Source organism: Lathamus discolor, chromosome 2 (genome assembly GCF_037157495.1).
Source record: "Lathamus discolor isolate bLatDis1 chromosome 2, bLatDis1.hap1, whole genome shotgun sequence".
Classification (NCBI taxonomy): Eukaryota; Metazoa; Chordata; class Aves; order Psittaciformes; family Psittacidae; genus Lathamus; species Lathamus discolor.
The window spans coordinates 124,451,612-124,477,059 of NC_088885.1; the positions used below are offsets into that span (position 1 = coordinate 124,451,612).

At 45.1% G+C, this 25,448-nt stretch overlaps 1 protein-coding gene, 1 long non-coding RNA gene and 1 other non-coding gene across 4 annotated transcripts in view; 1 reads left to right on the forward strand and 2 right to left on the reverse strand.

The window, feature by feature from the left end:
• Positions 1-22,822, forward strand: part of DNAJC5B (DnaJ heat shock protein family (Hsp40) member C5 beta) — a 43,792-nt gene extending 20,970 nt beyond the window's left edge. Inside the window, exons 3-5 of the mRNA XM_065668363.1 lie at positions 10,203-10,416; positions 14,310-14,484; positions 19,901-22,822. Of these exons, the coding sequence (XP_065524435.1) occupies positions 10,203-10,416; positions 14,310-14,484; positions 19,901-19,995 (484 nt within the window). The 3' untranslated portion in view covers positions 19,996-22,822. The remainder of the gene's footprint in view (positions 1-10,202; positions 10,417-14,309; positions 14,485-19,900) is intronic.
• On the reverse strand, positions 6,988-7,060 carry TRNAA-AGC (transfer RNA alanine (anticodon AGC)). Its single transcript has one exon. It is a non-coding gene; the product is annotated as a tRNA-Ala (tRNA).
• LOC136008715 (uncharacterized) lies at positions 8,604-11,352 on the reverse strand. Of its 2 annotated transcripts, XR_010610205.1 has the most exons (3): positions 11,194-11,352; positions 11,042-11,117; positions 8,604-8,958 (listed from the first exon to the last, which is right to left on the reverse strand). It is a non-coding gene; the product is annotated as an uncharacterized LOC136008715 (long non-coding RNA). The 2 variants fall into 2 exon arrangements; XR_010610204.1 differs by having other exon boundaries at positions 11,042-11,352.
• Positions 22,823-25,448: the final 2,626 nt, after the last annotated feature.

A 25,448-nucleotide genomic window follows, 5' to 3' on the forward strand; every position in this document is an offset into this window, starting at 1 on the left:
GAAGGATGGCGGGCTAAGGAGGACTATCAATCTCTTGTTTCACTTGTGGGAAAGGATAGCTTTTTAGACCCTGTCCCGCAGGGGAAAAAGGGTACTAGGACTGGCTCCCTGAAATGTCTGTACACCAATGCACGCAGCATGGGGAATAAACAGGAGGAGTTAGAAGTCTGTGTGCGGGCTAAAGGTTATGATCTAGTGGCGATTACAGAGACATGGTGGGACAGTTCACATGACTGGAATGTGGTCATGGATGGCTATGTCCTTTTTAGGAAAGATAGGTCAGCGAAGCGAGGTGGTGGAGTGGCTCTTTACGTGAGAGAGCAACTAGAATGTATTGAGTTCTGTGCGGGGTCGGATGAGGAGCAAGTGGAATGTCTGTGGGTACGAATCAAGGGGCTGACTGGCACGGGTGATACAGTTGTGGGGGTCTATTACAGACCTCCTGATCAGGACGAAGGAGTTGATGAGGCTTTCTACAGGCAACTGGAAGTAGCCTCGCGACTACATGCCTTAGTCGTCGTGGGGGACTTTAATTACCCCGATATTTGCTGGAAGACTCACACAGCCAGTCATTCACAGTCTAGGAGGTTCCTCGAGTGCATTGATGATAATTTCTTAATGCAAATGGTGGACGTACCAACTAGGGGAGCAGCGCTGCTAGATTTAGTACTCGCCAACAAGGAGGGTTTGGTCGAAGTGGTGACGGTCAATGGCAGCCTTGGCTGCAGTGACCATGAGATGGTGGAGTTTAGGATCCTGTGTGGGAGGAATAGAATACCTAGCAAAGCCACAGTTCTGGATTTCCGAAGGGCCAACTTTGGCCTCTTCAGTCAACTGCTAAGGGAAGTCTCATGGGAAAGTGTACTAGGCGGTAAAGGGGCTCAAGATAGTTGGTTAGCATTCAAGGACCGCTTCTTCCAAGCTCAGGATCGGAGCGTCCCAATAAGTAGGAAGTCAAGTAAGGGATCTAGGAGACCGGCGTGGTTAAACAAGGAGCTGCTGGGCAAACTCAAGTGGAAAAGGAGAATCTATGGATTATGGAAGGAGGGGCTGGCCGCTTGGGAGGAATATAGGACAGTTGTTAGAGGATGTAGGGAGGCAATTAGGACAGCTAAGGCCTCCTTGGAACTCAATCTTGCTAGTCGGGTTAAAGACAATAGAAAGGGCTTCTTCAAATACATAGCAAATAAAACTAACACAAGAGGCAATATAGGCCCACTGCTGAACGAAGTGGGTACCCTGGAGACAGAGGATATAAAGAAGGCAGAGGTGCTGAATGCCTTCTTTGCCTCTGTCTTTACTCCTGCAGACTCTCCCCGAGGGCCCCGGATTTCTATAGCCCCAGAAGGAGTCAGGACAAAGGAGGAGTTTGCTTTGGTAGATGAGGATTGGGTTAGGGATCAGCTATGCAATCTGGACATCTGTAAATCGATGGGTCCGGATGGAATGCACCCACGGGTGCTGAGGGAGCTGGCGGAGGTCATTGCTAGGCCACTTTCCATCATCTTTGGTAAGTCGTGGGAAACGGGCGAGGTGCCTGAGGATTGGCGGATGGCAAAGGTCACACCAATCTATAAGAAGGGCAAGAAGGAGGACCCGGGTAATTATAGACCGGTCAGCCTTACCTCCATCCCTGGAAAGGTGATGGAACAACTTATTCTTGACTCCATCACTAGGCATATCAAGGATGAGGGGGTCATTAAGAACAGCCAACATGGTTTTATGAGGGGGAAGTCATGTATGACCAACCTTATAGCCTTCTATGAGGAAGTGACTAGGTGGAGGGATGATGGTAGAGCGGTAGATGTAGTTTTTCTTGATTTCAGTAAGGCATTTGATACTGTCTCCCACAGCATCCTCATAGATAAGCTAAGGAAGTGTGGGCTTGACGATCAAGTAGTGAGGTGGATCGAGAACTGGTTGAAAGGAAGAAGGCAGAGAGTTGTGGTCAATGGCGCAGAATCTAGCTGGAGGTCTGTGACTAGTGGAGTTCCTCAGGGGTCGGTGCTGGGACCGGTGCTGTTTAATATTTTCATCAATGACCTGGATGAGGGAACTGAGTGCACCCTCAGCAAGTTTGCTGATGACACAAAACTGGGAGGAGTGGCTGACACACCAGAGGACTGTGCTGCCATTCAGCGAGACCTGGACAGGCTGGAGAGTTGGGCGGGGAGAAACTTGATGAAATTTAACAAGGGCAAGTGTAGAGTCTTGCATCTGGGGAAGAACAACCCCATGTACCAGTACAGGTTGGGGGTTGACCTGCTGGAAAATAGTGAAGGGGAAAGGGACCTGGGGGTCCTGGTGGATAGGAGGATGACCATGAGCCAGCAATGTGCTCTTGTGGCCAAGAAGGCAAATGGCATCTTAGGGTGCATGAGAAAGGGAGTGGTTAGTAGGTCAAGAGAGGTTCTCCTCCCCCTCTACTCAGCCTTGGTGAGGCCGCATCTGGAATATTGTGTCCAGTTCTGGGCCCCTCAATTCAAGAAGGACAGGGAATTGCTTGAAGGAGTCCAGCGCAGAGCCACAAAGATGATTAAGGGAGTGGAACATCTCCCTTATGAGGAGAGGCTGAGGGAGCTGGGTCTCTTTAGCTTGGAGAAGAGGAGACTGAGGGGTGACCTCATCAATGTTTACAAATATGTAAAGGGTAGGTGTCAGGATGATGGAGCTAGGCTTTTTTCAGTGATATCCAGTGATAGGACAAGGGGCAATGGGTGTAAACTGGAGCATAGGAAGTTCCACGTTAACATCAGGAAGAACTTCTTTACTGTAAGAGTGACAGAGCACTGGAACAGGTTGCCCAGGGGGGTTGTGGAGTCTCCTACACTGGAGATGTTCAAGGCCCGCCTGGACAAGTTCCTGTGTGATGTACTGTAGGTTACCCTGCTCTTGCAGGGGGGTTGGACTAGATGATCTTTTTAGGTCCCTTCCAACCCTTGGGATTCTGTGATTCTGTGATTCTGTGATATGGCTAATAGCAACCATAGTAGTGGCATACAGTATTGTATAGCAGTTAACATACAATTCAAATCATTGGCTATTCTCACCTAGAATGTAATCCCCTCGAGGTACACACCGGACTTCCCTATCCCCCCACATTATCCCCTAAGTGCGCTGAGATCCTTGAGCAAAAACAATCCCATTGATAGGGCTGGCTTTGCCTGAATCAGGAATAGCCCAGACTGTTTTATCCAGCACACTTTTTTATGTGCACTACAGGGACATAGAGGTCTGATGTTTGATTGGGCAGTTGGAAAATCCCCTGGTATTGACTAACCAGGTGGCTTTTGTTAAGCATGTATCCCAATGTTTGAATGTCCCACCACCCACTGCTCTCAGTGTAGTCTTCAACATTCACTATACCTTTTAATTTTCCCAAAGGCTAGTACATCATAGGGGATGTGATATACCCACTCAGTCCTGTGCTCTTTGGCCAAGTGACTATGAGGTTATTCCTAAAACGAGTTCCGTTGTCTGACTCAGTTCTCTCTGGAGTGCTATGTTGGCACAAGATTTGTTTCTCAAGGCCCAGGACACTGTTCCAGGCAGTGGCGTGGGGCACAGCGTATGTTTCCAGCAATCCGGTGGTTGCCTCCACCATGGTAAGCACATGGCACTTGTCTTGGCGGGTTGGTAGGAGTGTGATATAGTCAATCTGCCAGGCATCCCTGTGTTTGTACTTCAGCCATTGTCCTCCATATCAGAGAGGCTTTAACTGCTTGGCTTGCTTAATTGCAGCACATGTTTCACATTCATTGATAACCTGTGCAATAGTGTCCACGGTTAAGACTACCCCTCAATCACAAGCCTGTCTATATGTTGGATCTCCTCTTTGATGGCCTGAGGTGTCATCAGTCTATTGGTCTGTAAATAATTTACCTTTATGTTGCCAATCTAAATCCATTTGAGGCACTTCAATCTTAGCAGCCTGATGGTTGTTTTGGTGTTCTTCAGTGTCCCAGTTCTTGGGACACAGAATCATAGAATCATAGAATAGTTAGGGTTGGAAAGGACCTCAAGATCATCTAGTTCCAACCCCCCTGCCATAGGCAGGGACACCTCACGCTAAACCATCCCACCCAAGGCTTTATCCAACCTGGCCTTGAACACCGCCAGGGATGGAGCACTCACAACCTCCCTGGGCAACCCATTCCAGTGCCTCACCACCCTAACAGGAAAGAATTTCCTCCTTATATCCAATCTAAACTTCCCCTGTTTAAGTTTTAACCCGTTACCCCTTGTCCTGTCACTACAGTCCCTGATGAAGAGTCCCTCCCCAGCATCCCTATAGGCCCCCTTCAAGTACTAGAAGGCTGCTATGAGGTCTCCACGCAGCCTTCTCTTCTCCAGGCTGAACAGCCCAACTTCCTCAGCCTGTCTTCATACAGGAGGTGCTCCAGTCCCCTGATCATCCTTGTGGCCCTCCTCTGCACTTGTTCCAACACTTCCATGTCCTTTTTATGTTGAGGACACCAGAACTGCACACAATACTCCAGGTGAGGTCTCACGAGAGCAGAGTAGAGGGGCAGGATCACCTCCTTCGACCTGCTGGTCACGCTCCTTTTGATGCAGCCCAGGATACGGTTGGCTTTCTGGGCTGCGAGCGCACACTGCCGGCCCATGTTCATTTTCTCATTGACCAGCACCCCCAAGTCCTTCTCTGCAGGGCTGCTCTGAATCTCTTCTTTGCCCAACCTGTAGCTGTGCCTGGGATTGCTCCGACCCAGGTGTAGGACCTTGCACTTGTCGTGGTTGAACTTCATAAGGTTGGCATCAGCCCACCTCACAAGCGTGTCAAGGTCCCTCTGGATGGCATTCCTTCCCTCCAGCGTATCAACCGGACCACACAGCTTGGTGTCATCGGCAAACTTGCTGAGGGCGCACTCAATCCCACTGTCCATGTCAGCAATGAAGATGTTAAACAAGACTGGTCCCAACACCGATCCCTGAGCATCTACATGATGTACTTTTACAACAAGGTTGTCTACCTAAGCAGCAAAAGTGCTGTAATTAAGCATTCGAGATGGATTTACATCTGCATTGGCAGTTGCTTTGTTTCCATGGCTGCAGTCACCCCCACAGGGCATTTGCCACCATCCATGAGTCAGTATAAAGGACTGGCCACTTTTCTTGTTCAGTAATGTCTAAAACGAGCTGGATATCTTTCACCTCTGCAATCTCACGTGATTCACCTTGTCCTTCAGCAATTTCTGCAACTTGTCGTGTGGGACTCCACACAGCAGCTTTCCACTTTCCGTGCTTTCCTACAGTACAATGGGACCTATCAATGAACAGGGCATATTGCTTTTTATTTGCTGGTAGTTCATTATACACTGGGGCTTTTTCAGCATGTTACCTCCTCCTTTGGTAACATTCCAAAATCTCTGGAATTGCCAGGGTGACAGCATATTTTTTCCAAATATTTTACTAGTTTTTCAGGATTCTGCACTTGTAACACGGGTGAAATTCCAAAACTTTGTAGGTGGCCTTTGTCTTAGGCACCTGCCGATACTATTCCCTGCCATTCAACTACCCAGCTTTAGGCCAGATCTCTGGGTGGTATTCTTAATAGTTGGTTTTAACCTTAAACAAGAGCTAAAACACATTCAGGAGACTGCAATAGGATTATGTTGGTTCGAACATCCTGAGGATATTCAAAGTTTTCAAGAGCTGTTGTAACTAGCCTAGAGGTGAAAGGGAAGATGGAGGAAGGTATCTCCCCATTAGACTGGCTCTGGAGGAAAAAAGGTAAAAGCTGTAATTATTAATAGTTTCCAATAGATGTCTCCCAAAGTACAGAAATGATGCTAATGCTGAGTACAAATACCAGATTAGTGTCATGACCAGGAGTTTAGAATCATAGAATAGTTAGAGTTGGAAAGGACGTTAAGATCATCAAGTTCCAACCCCTCTGCCATGGGCAGGGGCACCTCACACTAAACCATGTGTTTAATCCTATCATAAACTAGTTACATAGTACAGCAAAATTATAAATTTCACCCAGCACCAGGAAGTGATAAACAACACAGGGAGGAACATACACAGTAAATAAGCTGATAAACAATGGAACCCTGTGAACATGAGCAACAGCTCTGAGAGCAAATAACATTGTCACCAGTGACTATTAAAGTAATAACATGAATGCTTATAAAAAACCCATGTTTTAAGATGCTGTGGTCAGATCTGTTATCTCAAACCCTCAAGCCCCATATTGGGCACCAAAAATGACTGCTGTGGTTTAACCCAACAGGCAGTTAAACACCATACAGCCATTTGCTCCGTTTGCTCACTCCCCCCAACAGTGAGATGAGGGAAGGAACCGAACAAAAAAAAAAAAAAGGAAATTTTGTAGGTTGAGATAAAGTCAGTTAAATAGGACAGAAAAATAAAGGAATAATAAAAATAACAACAACAACAACAATAATAATAATAATGACAGAATTAGAATATACAAGTGGTGCACAATGCAATTGCTCACCACCAATTGACTGATGCCCAGCTAGTTCTCAAGCAGCAGCCCCCAGCCATTTTTCCCCTAGTATATATACTTAACATGGCATCATATGCTATGGAATACCCCTTTGAGCAGTTTGGCCCAGGTCTGGTGACAGTGTCTCCTACTAGTTTCTTCTGCCCTTCAGCCTGTACATTATTGTAGTGGTGTGAAGAGCAGAAACATCCTTGACTTGTAAAACTGCTTAGCAACAACTAAAACATGAATCTGTTATCAATGTTATTCACCTCCTAAACCCAAAACACAACACTACACCAACTATGACAAAGAAAATTAACTGTACCGGCTGAAGCCAGGACAGACACATTATTAAAGATGCCATCAATCACATGCTGAGCAAAGACAGAAAATGCTATCCATGGATCAAGAGCCCATGCTGCTCTTGGCACAGCCACAGATGCTACAATTTTCCACGAATACCTGTTGTAGGTACCTCTGACAAGGCAATTAGACAAGGAAATAAAAAGCTCTGGAGAATGCGGGCATCGATCCCGCTGCCTCTCACATGCTAAGCGAGCGCTCTACCACTTGAGCTAATTCCCCAGCCCACAGCCTTGCCCTCACGTCCTCTCCCCTCCCAGGCACACAGCCCTGACCCAGACTCTCCAGCAACCAAAGCCAGGGGCTCCCATCCACCTGGCTCCCACCATCCCAGCCACCAAATCCCTTTGCTGCTGGTGGTGTCCACTGACAACCACTGATGGTGCTCAGGTGCCACCGTCCCCTGCCCAGGGTTCACCAGATCTGCCTTGCTTGGTTCGCCTTCCTCAGCAGGGGCAAGAGCTGAAGGCTGTGCTGGCCTTGAAGGGCAGCCAGGCAGAGAGGGCCAAAAGGCAAAGGTGCCGCAGGGTGTGTTCCAGAGCCAAAAGGGCACTCCTTCGAGCCGGAGCTGAACCAGCGACCTAAGGATGGCTGTGCAAGGAGCCTACAGTCCTCCGCTCTACCAGCTGAGCTGCTGAAGGAATTACAAGCTTGTTTTGGACATCCTTTCATACTCCATACCACAACCATATCTCTCCCCGTGCAAGATACTTTCCTGATTCCAAATGTTGCTCCCTTCTCATACCACCCCTACAGCACAGTCTGTCCTGATCTTTGTTCTGACCTTAAGCCTCCCACTGACAGAGGTCATTCTTCTGAGTGTATTTATCTGACGTCATTTCCAGAAGTGCCTTATTCATCTTGTGGCATGGCTATAACCCTGCTTGTTGTCATTTTTCTCTCTAAAACATGTCACGTTGGTTGCTGCTCTGGAGGTCTGAAGTGGTCAGTGGTCCTGAGGTGGTGAAGGAGACATTTATCACAAAAAAATTTTGAATGGACATAAATCCTTTTGTTTTGTATGGGAAGTAGCCAACAAACTCCTGTGCTCACTCTCCATGTTTTGGCTTCTTCCTTTTTCCCTACTCCCTACTGAATCACAATTATCACGTAACTAGGAATATCACTTTCCCAGGGACCCATAGGGAAGCATCTATATAGCTCATACTTCATGCTAAGTCACATAGTTCTTGTCCTTTTACTGTTTCTTGGGTTGGACCTAGCAGAGTCTTTTTTCTCACTCCTCTGAATTCTTCTACCAGCATATAGATCTCTTTCCCATTACTGAATCATCTCCAATTAGTGTATGTCATCTTGGTCTGCAGGAAGTTGTTTTGTTAATGTGCGTTTTTTAGTGAGGACAGTTTTCCCAAAATCAAAATAAGAACGTACCTTTTGTTGACTGTACTATGTTGAAAGTAATTCTGTTAGTATTCTAAAATAACACTAAGTAAGGTGAGTGTGCAGCTGATGTTTTTCACCTTTTAGAAACTTCATTTTGTTCAAATTCTTATTTGTATGAGATCTGGGGGGATATAGAGAGGGCAGAAGATGTCTTTTTGTATGTGGGAAAAGGAGGAATGGCTGGAGACTGATTGTCCCATGCCTGCTACCACACAGAGGTTTTGAAAGTAATACCTCTCCCATTCTTTGCTTTTTAATTCTAATTGCTGGGGTTTGTTTTCAGCTAAGAAAAGGGATAGATTGCATCAGCTACTTAAATACTTGGATGGCATGTGATGTCATTAGTCATGCAGGACTTAGCTTGTTTTTCCAGTTCTCCATCTTTTATTATGTTTAAGGTACCACATGTTAAATATGACTGAAAATGTATGTTTAAGGTACCGCATGCACAGTATAGTAAATATGACCAAAATGGAAGCTCTTCACTTTATTGGAGACATATTTAAGCAGTTCTGTAGGATCTATGAGAAGATGACTGGAGTTCAGCATACAGAACTGAAGAGATTATTGGCAGAGGTGGTTCCCAGGCTCATATCACTCTTGATATTGGCAGAATATGTCCGAAGCAGGAACTGTCATCAGGAGCAAAGCAGTTATATTTCACTGAGGGAATATCTTCTGCTGGAACTCAGTGGAAAGTCAAGCAGGACTCCACCCTGAGGATAAATTCGTTAGGGGAAGAGTGGGAACACTGCCTTTGCACCACAAATAGTATTTTGGGGCATAATGGTCCTGGCTAGCTCCTGAAACACTCACAACGAATATTTACGAAATGCAACACAGCTTGACTGAGGTGAGAATCAGTTATTTAAAACACTACTAAATCACTTTTGATGCCACCAGAGGTCAGCACTCGTCATTAAATACATGTCTTGGGAAAATCTTATTGCCAGTTCTACAAAGGAAGTGGTGACTTCTGAAAAGATACACTTCTGTCTATGCTTGTTTTGCAAGTACATGTGAGCTTACACTGCCAATGCTTCAACATGGTTGGAAGCAAACCCTTTCTTCTGTAAGCTTTTCTTCCCCAGTGCTGTTTGTGAGCTAACAGTCCCACACTGTTCCTTTCAAGCTGTATCTGTCCTTGGATGCTATAGCACTAAGTACAGTCAGGGGAGGAAAGTGGTACTGAGCCATCCTAACAAAGGCTTCCCACCAGCATAAACAGCCCAAAGCTATTGATGATCAGCTTCCACTGCTTTAAGGACTGTCTCAGAAGTGCACCAGTGGGGAGCTAGGTCCAGAGAAAAGCACTTAAAACTGGGGCTAACTCACTGTGCTTTCCCACTTCTGCTTCAGAAAGTTCCTTTCTATTGCAGCTCATACCTGTGTTTCCAGACAGAACCACTGTCTGGGCTTCTGCAAACACAGATACTTTTCACAGAGTTTTAATAGAGCTACTTTTGATAGGCAGTCAAATACAGAATTTGTTATAAAGAAGACAGTGTTGACGGCATAAGCAGCGTGATCATCCTGGTTTTAAACAACCTTTAGAAAGTCTTTATCTTTGTTGAAACCTGCTAAATGATGTAAATCAGTTGACAGTCATAATGAAACAAATGCCTGTGCTTTATTATCATGCTGCAATCTACGCTTTCAGAATTTTCACTGTCTCCTTTAACATGGTAGCTGACTAGGTATCCATACAAAAAGTTCATGCTTATTGTAATAGAACACTTTTTGACCAAAATGTTCATGTTCAGTCATTTTGTGTCACTTTTCTTCCACCGAGTACATCAGGGCTGGAAAAAAGAATGCTGAACTCACCGTTCAGAATGATTATATCTCTATTCAAATCTATTTTGTAATGTTTTCTAAGTGTCTGTATGCCTAAGTGTCTGCATGCAGACATACAGATGACTTATTTTCTTTTTGCTTTGTTTTGTTTTTCCTATTTAAGAAAACTGGCTCTGAAGTACCATCCCGACAAGAACCCGGACAACCCAGAGGCTGCAGAAAAATTTAAAGAGATCAACAATGCTCACGCAACTTTGACTGATCTGTCCAAGCGAAACATATATGACAAGTATGGATCCTTAGGGCTCTATGTGGCAGAACAGTTTGGTGAGGAAAATGTTAACACCTACTTCATGCTCTCAAGCTGGTGGGCAAAGGTAAGCTGTTATTTTCTGTCGGAAATCAAATGTTGCAATGCACACAATACCATACACAAGGAAGCCCCTGAAAAGTGATCTCTCTACAAGCTTAACAAATAGTACGATATGATTCTAAACCATTAAAAGCTTAATTAAACAATGACATTATCTGAAAAATCAACAGCGGCAGAATGTAACATAAGCTCAGAATAGAGCTAATATTGAATGTTTTCCTTTTTAACTTGGTAAATAGTTAAATAGGGTGCATGTTTTGTAACACATTCAGACATTAATCAGATTTGAATCTAGTGCTCCCGGTTAATTTTGAGTTTCTTTTCAGTAATGACTAAATAAAAATGACTCATTGTTCAAAAACGGGAAGTCCCACTTATATGACAACCAGTTAATAAGTTATTACGGCACAAATTTAGCTGTGTTCTTTGCTATATATAGCACATAGCGTAAGCAAGCAATAATAATACATAACACTATGATTAGGGTGTCGTATGTGCCCTGATGAGGGGGTGAGGGAAAGGAAGTGGAAGAAGAGGTGGAGTGGAGGAAGAGAGTAGGAAAGGAAGAAAATGATACATCAAAAACTGGCATATTGCTCAAGGAAAAGCTCATCATGGGCTGTTCTCACCATAAAAGAGTTGTTAATGTGCTTCCTTATATCACTGGTGTCTTCCGATGTTTCCATATGTCAAAATCGAGTGTTTCTGCAAATACTCAAATGTTACAGGAATGTAACAAACCAATGCAATTGCAAATGTGCAAAATCTGTGCTGTCCCCACCTCTTTCCACCAACAGAGCACAGGAAAGCAAGGCTCTGCTGGAGTGCATAGCAAATGATCTGTACTGGTGTGAAGCAAGCACAGCTTTAATCTGAGAACCATGGAACATGGATTCCTGTACTCAGCAAAGATCAGTGCTTCACTGCCCTGCAGCCCCCTTTCAAACTGAGAAGTCCCTTGGGCACTTTGTGAGAAGCCACAATTTGCCTGCTGAATCAGGATGAGACAGCAACTGCTCAGATGCAGAACAGTGAATGAAACTAATGAATGAGATACTGGTGTTTAAATTACCCTTGCAAAGGCACAGTTGCACCCTCAGAACCAGGCTGGAGGCTGCCCACTTGCAGCTGCTGTAGCTGACTCCTGCTGCAGGCTGGGCTCCCCACTACAGCCTCTGTGATCTGCTGCTGCATCATTCCTTCTTTTCTTTGCTGACCACCCTCTCCTTTGGTCTCCTTGTCACGGTTCAGGTGCCAGGAAGCATTGCCTTAGATCTGACTACTATTAACAGTCTTGGTAAGCAAGGTTTTTCAAAATAAGATAAATCACAGTTTGCTGCTCTTTTTAGCTTATATTTCCCCTTCTTATTATTGATCTTTAATGGAAATTTTATGGAGTATAAAATCCTTTGTGATTAGAAAATCAGGAACAGAAATAACTGCTGTGGCTTTGACTCATAAGGAGAGCAGTGGACAGTACAGAAAGCAGCTAGTAAATCCCTAATAGTTAAAAGAGGACTATGTGGACTGTTTCAAGGTAGCTGTATTCCAGAGGTGGGACAAGATATCCTGAATATCCCAGCAGAAGTTATCACTGTGTCCTGGTTTTCAAGAATTCTGTACAAAAACTCCAAAATCTTCACAGGGACTTATCCGAGGATTGTCACAGGTAGTCTCTCTGTCCCTCCCCCAACCCAAAATCTTGCCACCTCCGAAGCATGAACAGGCCATCCATGTGGGTTTTTTTGCAAGCTGAGCTCATTGTTCCTCATCTCGTTTTAACTCATGCCCAAATGCTGGGTCATTTTCAGATTTTTCTAGTGACTATCACAATACTATTTGAGTCTGAGACATTATCTGAAGATGACCTCTGGACCCCTAATTTCCTCCATTCTGATAGAAGACAGTAGGGACTATAGCTTTCACACATTATCTTCCTCTTCAATTATGAACATTCCTAGTAAATCCTCTTCCCTAGCACACTCACACTCAGAAGATCTGACAATTGTGAGGAGGTGTATCATTAGAAGTAAGAAAACTCAAATGAAAGGAGAAATGCAAAGTGAAAATTACTTTTTTTTTGGAGTGCCAGACTCCTTAGCAGGCATATTAAACTGGGAACATACTGACACAGGTAATGGTAACTTTTAACTCCTTCTCCACTGGCCAGCATAGGGTTTGGTTGGTTGTTTTAGCAAAAAGCAATTCTCCCTCTACCATGAAAACAGTTTCTTGATCACATCAATAGACATTTAGTATGATAAAGTAAACACAAGAAATCTTGAAACATTTAAGGTATCATGAATAAATGTAAGGGTTTTTTTCCTCTATACATTTTTATTCTTTTTTCATACTATCCATTGTGGCTATTTATTCTCCATTATGGCATAAAGGATAAACAGTCAGGTAACTTATTTTAGGACTTACAAGATTTAAAATAGGTTTGGGTGTCCCTTGGAAGGAAAACATTTTAAAACAGAAAGTCAGAGTCCTTCATTTATAAGTACCTTGCTCACACTTGATACACGTCTATATTAATATTAGGCATGTAAATAGTCTTATTACATTCAGAGGTACTTCAGTTGGCCTGTACTAACATTGTCAAACTGAGTGTGATTTACACAGCTTCATTGTCAAAGTTTGACAATATCCTGATGTGTTTGCTTTCTTCCTCAGCAGCATGTTTTCTTATGAATATAATGAGTAATTAATAAAGTGCAGACTATATAACTATAACGCTAAAGCCTGGCTATACCTCCAACCTACTTATACCTGGTGGCCACAAAGCTGTGCTGGCTTTACATACACATTCCACATATCAGCTTTGATGTGCTTTTCAGAAATGTCACTGTCTTTCCTTTGATCTTATGCCACTATGCCCAAGGAGAGATGTGGAGGTTCCTCCTTTGCCACAAACAACTTGAGTCAGGAGCATGGGGTGGCAGTGTCAGCATAAGGGCTCCTCTTCTGCAAGTCCCCCAACCCATTGCTGCAACACAGCACACAGCCCCCAGCACCACAGCTGAGGAGCTGTGTGCTATGTACCCAGGCAGTGACTTGGTCTGGAGAAAGAAGAGGTCTGTAAATTAAGTTTTCCGGCTGTTCAATCTGGCTAAGATCTCTGGTCTCGGCCCCAGGCAGTTGTGCTGGCTCTGTGCTTTGTGTCAAAGGGACAGGAGTGGGCAGAAGGTGATGCAGGTGAGAACTTCTTGGCGCCTGAGTCCCAGATCAGGAAATGCAGACCAAGGAGTCTAATTTAGGAGATGTCACCTGTGTGCTCTGGCACAGGCTAATGGGGAGAGCAAGACACCTCCGATGGGCAGTTCAAATCCTCCTGAGGCTGAATCACCCTCTAGAAGGACTTTCAACTGCCCATTGACTGTGGGGAGCTCATGGGGGCTACAGTCCTAATTTGGATGCCTTATTCCAGTGCCTAAAGTTATGTGGGATGCATCTGGGTCTTCACTTCTTTTTCTCTCAGCTTTGTTATTGACAAGAACCTGCCAGTAAATAAGAGTTTGCAAAAATGATCTTGGCCAAATGAGTCATTTTGAAGATGGAAATGAGTCACTTTGAGGTGGGTGGGGTTTTGCATACCGCCCGGAAGCATTTCCCGAGGAACAGCCTCTGAAGACAGACTTCCAGAAGCTGAGCATGTGGGGGCCTATCGGTTGGTGTCTTCTTTGTGGATGTGGTCTTTAAGTGGCAAATAGGAGCTCATGGGTGAGGACTTTGGAAGATCTGGCCCTTGTTCAGGCACTTGGCCAGCAGCTGGACTCCTCTGAGTGCCAAGCACTTGGGAACCCAAGTTCCTTTGACAGTCTGCCTTCCGCAGGCTGCTGAGAGTTTGAGGAAGCTCATTGCTCACAGGGTTTCCCCCCTCTGTGTTTAACCCAGGGCCTGTTTGCAGTCTGTGGCCTGCTGACGGGCTGCTACCTCTGCTGCTGCCTCTGCTGCTGCTTCAACTGCTGCTGTGGGAAGTGTAAACCCAAAGCACCTGAAGGGGAAGAGCAGGAGTTTTGTGTGTCTCCAGAAGATTTGGAAGAGCAAATTAAGAACGACATGGAAAGAGGTGTGCATTATGGGGGCATACTGTGTGGCAAAGCTGTTCACAACGATCTTGAAAGCCTGTAGGCCAGATGTTCTGCTCACGATGCTGAGGCTGGTCCAGGCATCAGTGGAGATGTGCCAGTTCACTCTAGCTAACACTGTGACCTGATCAACTTCCCAAGTTGTGTGTTAATGAAAACTTATGGCACTAACAAATATCTCCTGTATCATTAGAAGTCTCAAGGCTCATCTTAAGCAATGATGTTCACTCTCTAGCCCCCATACCCACACTGCTTCATATCCTAGATCCCGTACTTATACATTAGATCTGACTGGACTGGTGCTTGCCACATCTGATCCACCTGAATACGCTCTCATTCAGGTTTTATTCATGCATAATTTATGGCTGGCTGTGGTGGGCCAACTGTTTCCATCCAATAAAAGGCTTCAAGAGAAGATGCAATGTCTTCAACAGTAAGGTTGTGCAGTAACCTAACAGAGTTTTTATGGGAGTTGTCAGAGCCCCTGAGCTGCTCACTCTCTTCTACACTGACAGTAGCAATTATGCTGCCTTACCAGGAGCCAGATCTTGGACACGATCCAGATGAAAACGAATCCTCTCAAAAATATGTACGATTCCCTGCCCATTTAACACCTTGCCATGCCTCATAGTGGGGCAGGCTGAGTGCTAAGGCTGGTTCAAAGAAGGGAGCAAGAGTGCCTGGCCAAGAACATGGGCTGGGGTAATGGGACACCCTTTACAGCAGGTGACTCTGTTTTCACAGCTTTGCTGCATCCCTGTCTGCACATTCAAGTTTTGCCTATAGCAAAGGATGATGGTGGTAATTTCCTGATTTGGCACGAGGGTGACTTACATAAGAGCCCTGTCCTAATCTGCTGAAGTGGGGCAGAAGTTAGCCTTCCTCTTCAAGGGAAGCAGAAACATCTCAGACTGGACAGATCTGGGCACTTGCGGGTCAGGATAAGAGAGGCAACATCCCTTGCTTCAGCCTGGGAAGACTTAGGCCACATTTCAGTTGCAAATTCATATAAACTACGATTAGGAGTATGCTTTTTTTATGAGAAAGGACCTAAGGAGTCAGATCACTCTTTTCCATTGTTGTGGAAGGTCTTACGCTGTTACATTCTTACATTTACTATGCTTAAATTAGCACTGCCAGATTGCAAAAGTCGTGTTCCCTTAGCAAGGGAGATTTTTTTCCCCCAACTTTTCACACAAATTTACCCTTCCATAAATATGCAACAAAACACTTGTAGTAGTTGAAACAAATGCTATTTATACAACTGGTATGCCAACGTGTGGTGGTATTTTTAAATGTGTTTTGCCTAGAGGCATATCAAGGTAAATACAGTCAGCTTAAAAACTGAGCATACTTGATCAGTCTCTGCAAAGGCAATAAAAAGTACTAGTGAAGACTTTATAACCACAGTGCACTACCTGAAATAAATGTAACATACTCTGTGACATTAGGCACCTGCAACGCGCAAATCTAAAATGGGTCTTGATATTTATGGTCTGTGAGAGCAGAACCAAGTTTGAAATATGAAGATGGAAATTTGAAGGGTAAGAGTTTTTTAATTCTGCCTGGATAATTTTTATTTTTTTTAATTTGGCGGGTGTTTTGCTCTCCCTCAAAATGCAGCACAAAATTCCCCAGTGGCAAATACCACCCTCGTTCCAGTAATGTTTCTTGGTATTCAGTAATTTTAGGCCAACTTCCCATCCCTTTACTCCCACCAAGTCTCACTGAGATATCAGGTTTTTAAATAATTTCAAATGTTTAGCGAAGTCCCAGTCTGAAAAATTAACAGAATATGGAATTATATGTTTTAAGTATTTTGAAGACAGTATTGAGTATATAGGTGAGGCCTGAAGAAAACCAGGTATTTGTACCTTTCTTACCCTTCTCTTCAGTTTTGCCACATCTTCCTACCAATCAAAACCAGCTTGCCCCAATAGAGTAGAATACTCTATATTTTAAAACTAGATTAAAAGAGAGCAACATATCAGGAAGAGAAGTTAAGATGCCATGACAAAGGGTAATGTGAGCAGCTGAAAGGAAAATAGACACTGTATTTAGAAAAATCAGTGACAATTGGCTCAAAATGCACCTTGCCACCCACCCCACCTCCAGATTTTAGGTAATTCAGGAACAAACTGTAATCACTGCTGCAGCAGCTTTCATTTTGGAAGAGGAAATCCTATTAGGATCCAAATTCTTTGCATGCCCTCTGCCCACAGACTGAGCATTCTAGATGGTAATTAATTTCTTTGCCTCCTGCAAATTAAGATTCCCACTATCTATATTATTGCTAGCCAGAGCTTTTTTGCTAAGGCCAAAGCATAGATTCTCAAGCTAAAGCCACACTATAATTTACCCAAATATTTTGTAGTCGGTCACTGATTTCCTGAGGAATGCAACACTGATGGCACATCACCATTCATGATGCTGAAAACCTCTGAGTCTCCAGCAGTTGTTACTGTGCTCAGTGGGAGCTGCTTGGAGCCAGCTGTACTGCTCAAAAGATGCTCTGTGTGTGTTGTGGGAGTCGAGATTTAGACTTCATCTTTTGAATTGGCACAACAGTAATATTTTTCAGTCCCTCACATTTCTCCTTAATAAAATGAAGGTGTTATGCAGTTGATTTCATTCTTCAAATTAACATACCATAAAACATAATGATTAGTGAAAAAGAGATGTGAGACCAAAAATTCAGCGATCCTTTTCCTAAAATAAAAGCAAAGTGTGTTGTCACTGAAATCAACACAATCGTGTCAAAAGCTTCAGTCCTGTTAAAATGGCATACTCCTCTAGAACAAAGTTTTATTCAAATATATTTGACTAGTTCTGGTGCTCAGCTAGTTAAATATCTCCCATGAGAGATTCACTTTACAGCATATACTTCCATGGGTATCATGACCATCAGAACTAAAGGAACTTGGGAATTCGCAAGCCCCAACCTGTACTTGGGTTACAGTGATTCCTTCTCATGACTACTGATTTGTACTAGAGAGGACTGTGGCCTAATGTACAATTGGAAGACCAAAAAATCAATCTTATATTTGGATTATTGCATTTAAAAAATGGCAATTTTTAGGGTTTCAGATCAACCATGACATTAAAAAAGTATAAAGTAGGGTAATCTGTGTTGTCATGCCATGATGTTATGGGTGACCTGCAAAAATACCCTGGCAGAGGGAAGTGCCACTCGCTCATCTGCAGAACAGAGGCATAAAAGGGTTCATTATTTTCACTTACACACGTGGGACAGGTTGCCAGATTTTGCTTCCACTGAAGTCAGTGGCAAACCTTTTGTTGATTTCTGTGGTCCCAGGGGAGGTGCTGTTGGAATTTGGATTGCCTTGGTACTTCAGGGTAGGTACTTCAGGCTGTAATGATGCACATGTTGGTAGGTTTGTTCTCTCTCTGGTTATCATTGTAAGAACAAAGCAAGGCATTTCTAAACTGACTTTCATTTTATGGAAAATGAAATCTGGGAGAGAAAAGAAAAAAAGTAAAAAAAGGAACCTGAGTAACAAAAAATACTTTCTCAGCTCAGAAGCAATGAGTTTTTAGCACTTCATTGTCTCCTCCACACTCCATATGATATCAATGTAGGCGAACAGCAAGCAAGAGCTATCTATAGAAAGCAGTTGTCGTGGTTTAAGCAGTTTAAACTGTGATTTCTGCCGCACCTCCATTCTGCAGCTCTCCATGAGCAGACTATATTTGTACAGTTTATTACATGATGGGTCCCTATTCTGATAAAACCCATCATAAATCTTAGCACGGTGGGGGCAGCAAAAAGCTTCTTGAAAGTGTCGGCTCAGAACTGTCTGCAAGTCAGCTGGAAGCAATGTGACATTCGCAGTGGGTCCTGTCCCCTTGTTGCACATCTGGGTATCGCAGCAAAATGAACTGCTAGTCTCTGCCCTCCATCAGTGATCCTCCAGCAAATGAACAACTCGGAGGCAGCAGAGGGTGGGAGGGAGTGCTGCTCAGAAATCTAGAAAACACACAGCAACTTAAAAATGGATTGAAGCTGCCAAAGCAATCTGAGCCCGATCTGAGCTCTAAGCTTTAATTACTTATATACTTGTAGAAGTTGTGAAACATGTCTGCCTTTGACCTTGTGTCTAAATGCAGAATTGCCCATACAGAGAAGCTGCCTGGCATTTAATCATTCTTGCCTTTCACCTTGACACAGTCAAAGTTGTTCTACCCCCACTGAGGAGAAGCCGTATGGCATGCAATTAGATTCCTGCTCTGGGTTGAGTTACTCTTGTACATTGCATCTTTTGCCCATGATTCATCCCATCAACTGTCATGTAAACAGTAGGAAACGTCAGATGAGGGTTTTTTTCTGAACATTCGGTCATTTGGCAAGAAAGGTCATCATTTGTATTCAATTACTGTGAAGGCTGAGATATAGAGCCTCATAGAAAGCTCTATATCAAGATAGAATTAGTCCAAAATTTTTCATATGAAAACACTTCACTGAGATGGATGAACCTTTAAAAGTCAGTCTCTGAGTCTTGAGTCTCATCCTTCCCCCCAAAAATGGTGTGTTGGAAAGAGGCCCAGGAGAAGGGCAGCCAAACTTTCTTCATTATCAGAGGAAACACAACAGCATCAGGAACTCTGTAAGGACTTCACTTTCCCCCACTCTACAACAAAGACACTTTTTATGCATTTATATTGGGAAACCAAACTGCATAACTTCATGGAATGTGAAAGCACAAATCAGTAAGAGTCAACAGAGTGACAATATAACATGATAATAGAGTGATAATAATCAGTAGAGGATAATACAAGGTTTTGGCAGTTCCAAAATCATTAAAACAGTAATTCTCAAAATCCTATTGCATATATACTACATAAGACCTCAAAAGGCAATTTAACATGTCTAATTAACTAGCTGGCTTTCAGGATCTATGGGATTTCTTCCCTCAAGTATATTACACTTACACATTTTTATTTCCTTTTTTTTTTTCTTTGCTGTTAACTTTGCCTTGTTCAAGAGTAATTTCTGGCCCATTCTCACAAACACCATCAAGGTTTGTACTTGCTGACTCACAACAGCGCTCATTATATTCAGACATTTGCAGGAACAAGCACTTGCAATTGGAACAGGCAGGAACCCTTATCCTGCAATATCTGCAATGCACCAGGTACAGCTAATACCCAGTTAAATAGCACCCAGAAATCCGGCATTACACATGGACAAGGAGTAAGGACATCTGTAGCCTTGGTGTGGGCATTGCCACCTCTTGCATATGCACACAGCTGTCTGTGAAGCCAAGCTTACGCTATAGCCAGAACAGCAGATGAAATGTTGTGGTACTAACAAGAAGTCTGACTTTGGTAGCCGCTGAAGGATTCTTAAAGTATTTTTTGTCGTCCTCCCCAATTTAGATGGAGAAACTCCTATCATGCTTCAGCCGACTAATGCGACCGAGAAGACACAGCTAATAGGGGACAGCCGTCGGAGCTATCGCACAGACTCCTAGAGCCAGCAAACACATCCTGTTGGTGATTCCCACTGAGAACAAACACACTGATAAGCTCTGCAGCCTGTGTTTGTAGTTGGTTTTAAGCTAATCAAGAGTAACTGAGAGAATTTCCTATCAAGGCAGAATCTCCCTCTAGGCCACTTCCAATAGGCTGATCTGCACTCCGCAAGGAAATACATAGGGCCGCTACAGAGCTCTACACACCAGCATACTGGTCTCTCATGGCTTCAAACTGCGAGGCTCAGCATAGTCTTTCCCTCTAACAATACTCCCTTTGGTATAGTTGCTCTCCTCCAGGCCCTTAGCTGTGGGTTCACGTCCCAGATACAATCCAAAGTCCCTTTCTGGACACACCAGCTCCATCTCTGCCTGCCCTGGGAATACTGCTTGCATGCTGCAGTTTTGCTGGATGTGAGGTATTCCCATGAAGGGAACCCTGAAAATGCTCTTTAGCATAGCTCAGAGGCAAAGCTGGTGACAAGGCAGATGGGGCTGTCCTTCCAGGAGACTAAATGCTCTTTCGAAAGCAGTGAGCAGCTTGCCTGGGCCCAGCTTTGGCAGTTATAAACTTGAGCCAGGACAAACTGCTTGGAGATTGTGCTGATGATGGTTACAACACAGGTCACTCCAAATCCTGTGGCCTCATCCGGCACCAGAAGCACACAAGGGCTTTGTACCTTCCCCTGCAAACACAGGAGATGGTGGGCAAGCACCTTGTGGAGGGGGTTGCTGCCCTGGGCTGCCCCAGTGCCTCTCTCCTGTCCCCATAGCTGGTGACACCCCCGAGGCAAAGCTTCTCTGATCCTGCCCAGTCAGGCCTGCTGCCCATATCATGCGGCCCCGGCTCCTCCAGCTGCAGCTGCAGTGTGCTGGAAATTGGTTCCCAGCCAGCAGCTTTCAGCTGGAGTGCTTATTGCACCATGCCCCTGGCTGCCGGCCCCACTGCCCTGCTGGCACTGGGCTGGGAGCCATTGTACCAGCACTGGCAACCGGGGCTGTGGGACCAGCAAGGACTCGGCAAGGCAGGCAAGCAGCAGAGGAGCAAGTGTCCTCACAGCCCAGGTCCTCCCCTCTGCCCCAGGCACAGGGGGTTTAGGAGCACATGGCGTGATTTAAAATAAAGAGGTAGGGATGAGGTGTATTGCTGGCGGATACAGCATGAAGAAAGTAAGCCCCTAATTTGTAAGGAAGAGCTGAAGAAACACCTCTTAGAACTTAAATTTAGCACTTCTGTGGTTGGGCATAATAGTTCAAGCCTTAGAGAGCTGAATTTCTTCTTAATCATCATGTGACACCCATCACTGTCAGTCCTGTATGTTTGCTATTTTTGCTCTTCTAATCAAGGTGCTGTGGTCCAAAGGGGGGCATAATGTTCCACTATACTATATAGACCAGTGAATACACAGCTAGTCAAAAATGTTAAAATTGGATCCTGCAGTTGTGAAACATTATTATCTTTCTTCTATTCTTGCCTTTCGCATCAAATGTCATCCCATGGCAGCTAAATATATGGGAAAAGAGTGTGTTTCACAGACCCAGCTATAACTCCAAAGTCTAGAAATACTACTTTCAACATTTCTTTAAAGTTCCCGTAACACATGGACATTTTAAAAGCCATTAGTTCCAGTTCAGGTTATGTATCTGTTCTCCAGGTGCAGGCACTGGGGCCAGCTGACACACACATTGCCCTCAGAAACAGCCCTATTTTTCTGCTCCAGAGAAGAGGGGAAGTCCTGGCATGGCTGGGGCTGTGCACAGGCACTCACTTCCCTCCTCCCTATGCACTCCTCTTTGTTCTCAGCTGGATGTTGCAATTACTTTGGAGGCCACTCATATGTACATAAACCCAGGCTGCCATCCTGCCTGCTAAGCAGTGCTGCAGGAATGTGCCCATCCATCCCAGCTGTCCCAGGGGACAACTGGATGTGCCTTGGTGGCACCATCCTGCTGCTGAGGGGATGTGAGCCCAGAAGACACATTCATGTGTTGCACACCTTCCCTCTGGGTGGCCAGATCCTCCTCCTGCTCCCATGGAAGTCAACAAGATTTACACCCTTGATTTCAGCAGCAGCTGCAGAGCAGGCCTAAAGCCAGGGAGGGAAAAGGAAATCCCAGATTAGCAAAAACAATGGGGGGATTGTTTCACATACAACACCTTTGATATCCCTCAGGGCCCCATTATGAGCCAGAACCAAAACTTACTGAAATCAAGGAAGTGATCTCCATAGGCTTGAGATGTGACCACAAGTCATGTGGTTCTTATTTGCTCTTTCTAAATGAGACATTTTTCTTGGGAAAGGTTTGTGACTCGATCCCACAGCATGATGCAAAGGCAGACAAGCTGCTGCGTGTCTGCAAAGCCCTTTTACAGACACAGGGGCCTGTACTACTACAATGTAGTACCTTGGTTAGCCAAAACTCCTAGAACAAACCAGTGACCAAGCCTCTGAGCAGGTTCTCCAGGACTTGCAGCTTAAAAATCAGAGTGTCTGAACCCGTGGTTTAATTCCAAAGAGGAATCTCAGTTTTCAGGGTACCAGGGCATTTATTGTCAGGATCAGCTATTCTGAGGACACGTGGAGAAAGGATGAATAAGGATTTCAGGACTTAGGTCTTCAGTGGGATTTTACTCATTTGTTTGCTTCTCAGAAAAGTTCCTCATGTGAACTTAGCTATGCTTATGTTATCTGTTTCAGTGGAAAGTTCAGTTGCATACCCATTAATCTTCTCAAAATGTACAGATCCTCAAATGTTTGTTCTGCTTCACTGCATTTATTTATATGTAATGTACTACGTATTCAAAGCTACCCTTGCTGGCAACCACTCTGACTAATAAAGATTGTACGTACGAACTGTAGCACTCCCTTTACTTTTCCGCGCTATCAGCAGCTTCATTCCGGTAACAGATAGAGAAGCTGTTGAGACAGCTGTCCAAAGCTATGGCTTTGCACCCCGACAGGTGGCAAGCGGCAACTCAGGGTTTCCCCAAAGAGGAACTAGGTCTTGATTGCAGCAGATGCACCTACCTATGCAAAGCAGCCAGAGCTATAGCTGCACATTGCAAATCCTCTATATAATGCATAATGCTTCTCTACATTAAACCAAAACAAAACAGCGGTGTGGTGAATCATAGAACCATAGAATCATTTAGGTTGGGAAAGACCTTGAAGATCATCAAGTCCAACCACTACCCAGGGACTGCCAAGTCCACTACTAAACCATGTCACTGAGGACCTCGTCTACATGGTTTTCAAAAACCTCCAGGGATGGTGATTCCACCTCTTCCTGGGCAGCCTGTTCCAGTGCTCAACAACCCTTTCAGTGAACAAATTTTTCATAACATCCAGTCTCAACCTCTCCTGGTGCAGCTTGAGCCCGTTTCCTCTTGTCTTGTTGCTTGTTGTTGGGAGCAGAGACCAGCCCCCTCCTCACTCCATCCTCCTCTCGGATAGTTGTAGAGAGTGTAGAGAGTTTTATAGAATCATGGAATCATAGACTAGTTAGGGTTGGAAAGGACCTCAAGATCATCTAGTTCCAACCCCCCTGCCATAGGCAGGGACACCTCACACTAAACCATCCCACCCAAGGCTTTGCCCAACCTGACCTTGAACACCGCCAGGGATGGAGCATTCACAACCTCCCTGGGCAACCCATTCCAGTGCCTCACCACCCTAACAGGAAAGAATTTCCTCCTTATATCCAATCTAAACTTCCCCTGTTTAAGTTTTAACCCGTTACCCCTTGTCCTGTCACTACAGTCCCTGATGAAGAATCCCTCCCCAGCATCCCTATAGGCCCCCTTCAGATACTGGAAGGCTGCTATGAGGTCCCCACGCAGCCTTCTCTTCTCCAGGCTGAACAGCCCCAACTTCCTCAGCCTGTCTTCATACGGGAGGTGCTCCAGTCCCCTGATCATCCTCGTGGCCCTCCTCTGCACTTGTTCCAGCAGTTCCATGTCCTTTTTATGTTGAGGACGCCAGAACTGCACACAATACTCCAGGTGAGGTCTCACAAGAGCAGAGCAGAGGGGCAGGATCACCTCCTTCGACCTGCTGGTCACGCTCCTTTTGATGCAGCCCAGGATACGGTTGGCTTTCTGGGCTGCGAGCGCACACTGAAGCCGGCTCATGTTCATTTTCTCATCGACCAGCACCCCCAAGTCCTTCTCTGCAGGGCTGCTCTGAATCTCTTCTCTGCCCAACCTGTAGCCGTGCCTGGGATTGCTCCGACCCAGGTGTAGGACCTTGCACTTGTCGTGGTTGAACTTCATAAGGTTGGCATCAGCCCACCTCACAAGCGTGTTGAGGTCCCTCTGGATGGCATCCCTTCCCTCCAGCATATCAACCGGACCACACAGCTTGGTGTCATCGGCAAACTTGCTGAGGGCGCACTCAATCCCACTGTCCATGTCAGTGATGAAGATGTTGAACAAGACCGGTCCCAACACCGATCCCTGAGGGACACCACTCATTACTGGTCTCCAGCCAGACATCGAGCCATTGACCACAACTGTTTGTGTGCAGCCATCCAGCCAGTTCTTTATCCACCGAGTGGTCCATCCATCGAATTGATGTCTCTCCAATTTAGAGACAAGGATGTTGTGTGGGACAGTGTCAAACACTTTGCACAAGTCCAGGTAGATGACATCAACTGCTTTACCCTTGTCCATCAGTTCTGTAGCCCCATCATAGAAGGCCACCAAATTGGTCAGGCAGGATTTCCCCTTAGTGAAGCCATGCTGGCTGTCACCAAGCACCTTGTTGGTTTTCATGTGCCTTAGCATGCCTTCCAGGAGAATGTGCTCCAAGATTTTGCCAGGCACAGAGGTGAGACTGACTGGTCTGTAATTCCCTGGGTTTTCCATTTTCCCCTTCTTGAAAATGGGGGTTATATTTCCCTTTTCCCAGTCGTCAGGAACTTCACCTGACTGCCACGATTTTTCAAATACGATGGCCAGTGCCTTAGCAACTTCATTCGCCAGCTCCTTCAGGACCCTCGGATGGATTTCATCAGGTCCCACGGCCTTGTGTGCATTCAGATTTTTAAGATGGTCTCGAACCAGATCCTCTCCTACAGTGGGCCCAAGGTCTTCATTCTCACAGTCCCTGCGTCTGCCTTCCAAGACCTGGGTGGTGCAGTCAGAGCCTTTGCCAGTGAAGACCGAGGCAAAGAAGTCATTCAGAACCTCAGCCTTCTCCAAATCCTGCATAGCTGTAGTACCTGTTTTAAAGGTATCAGTTCCTTTATGGAACAACTTCTGCCAGCAAAGGGCGGAAGGTGACACCACAGTGCTGCTGAGGACAGCAGCAGGTGTCCTGTGCGCTCCCCTGGGACCAGCACCTCACCCAGGGGGTCTGCATCGGTCCCACAGCCCTCACAGTGCCAGGTGATCTGGGCCTGCTACGAGGCAGGGATATTTCTCACTAGGGTGGTGTCCAGTCTCTGTGACC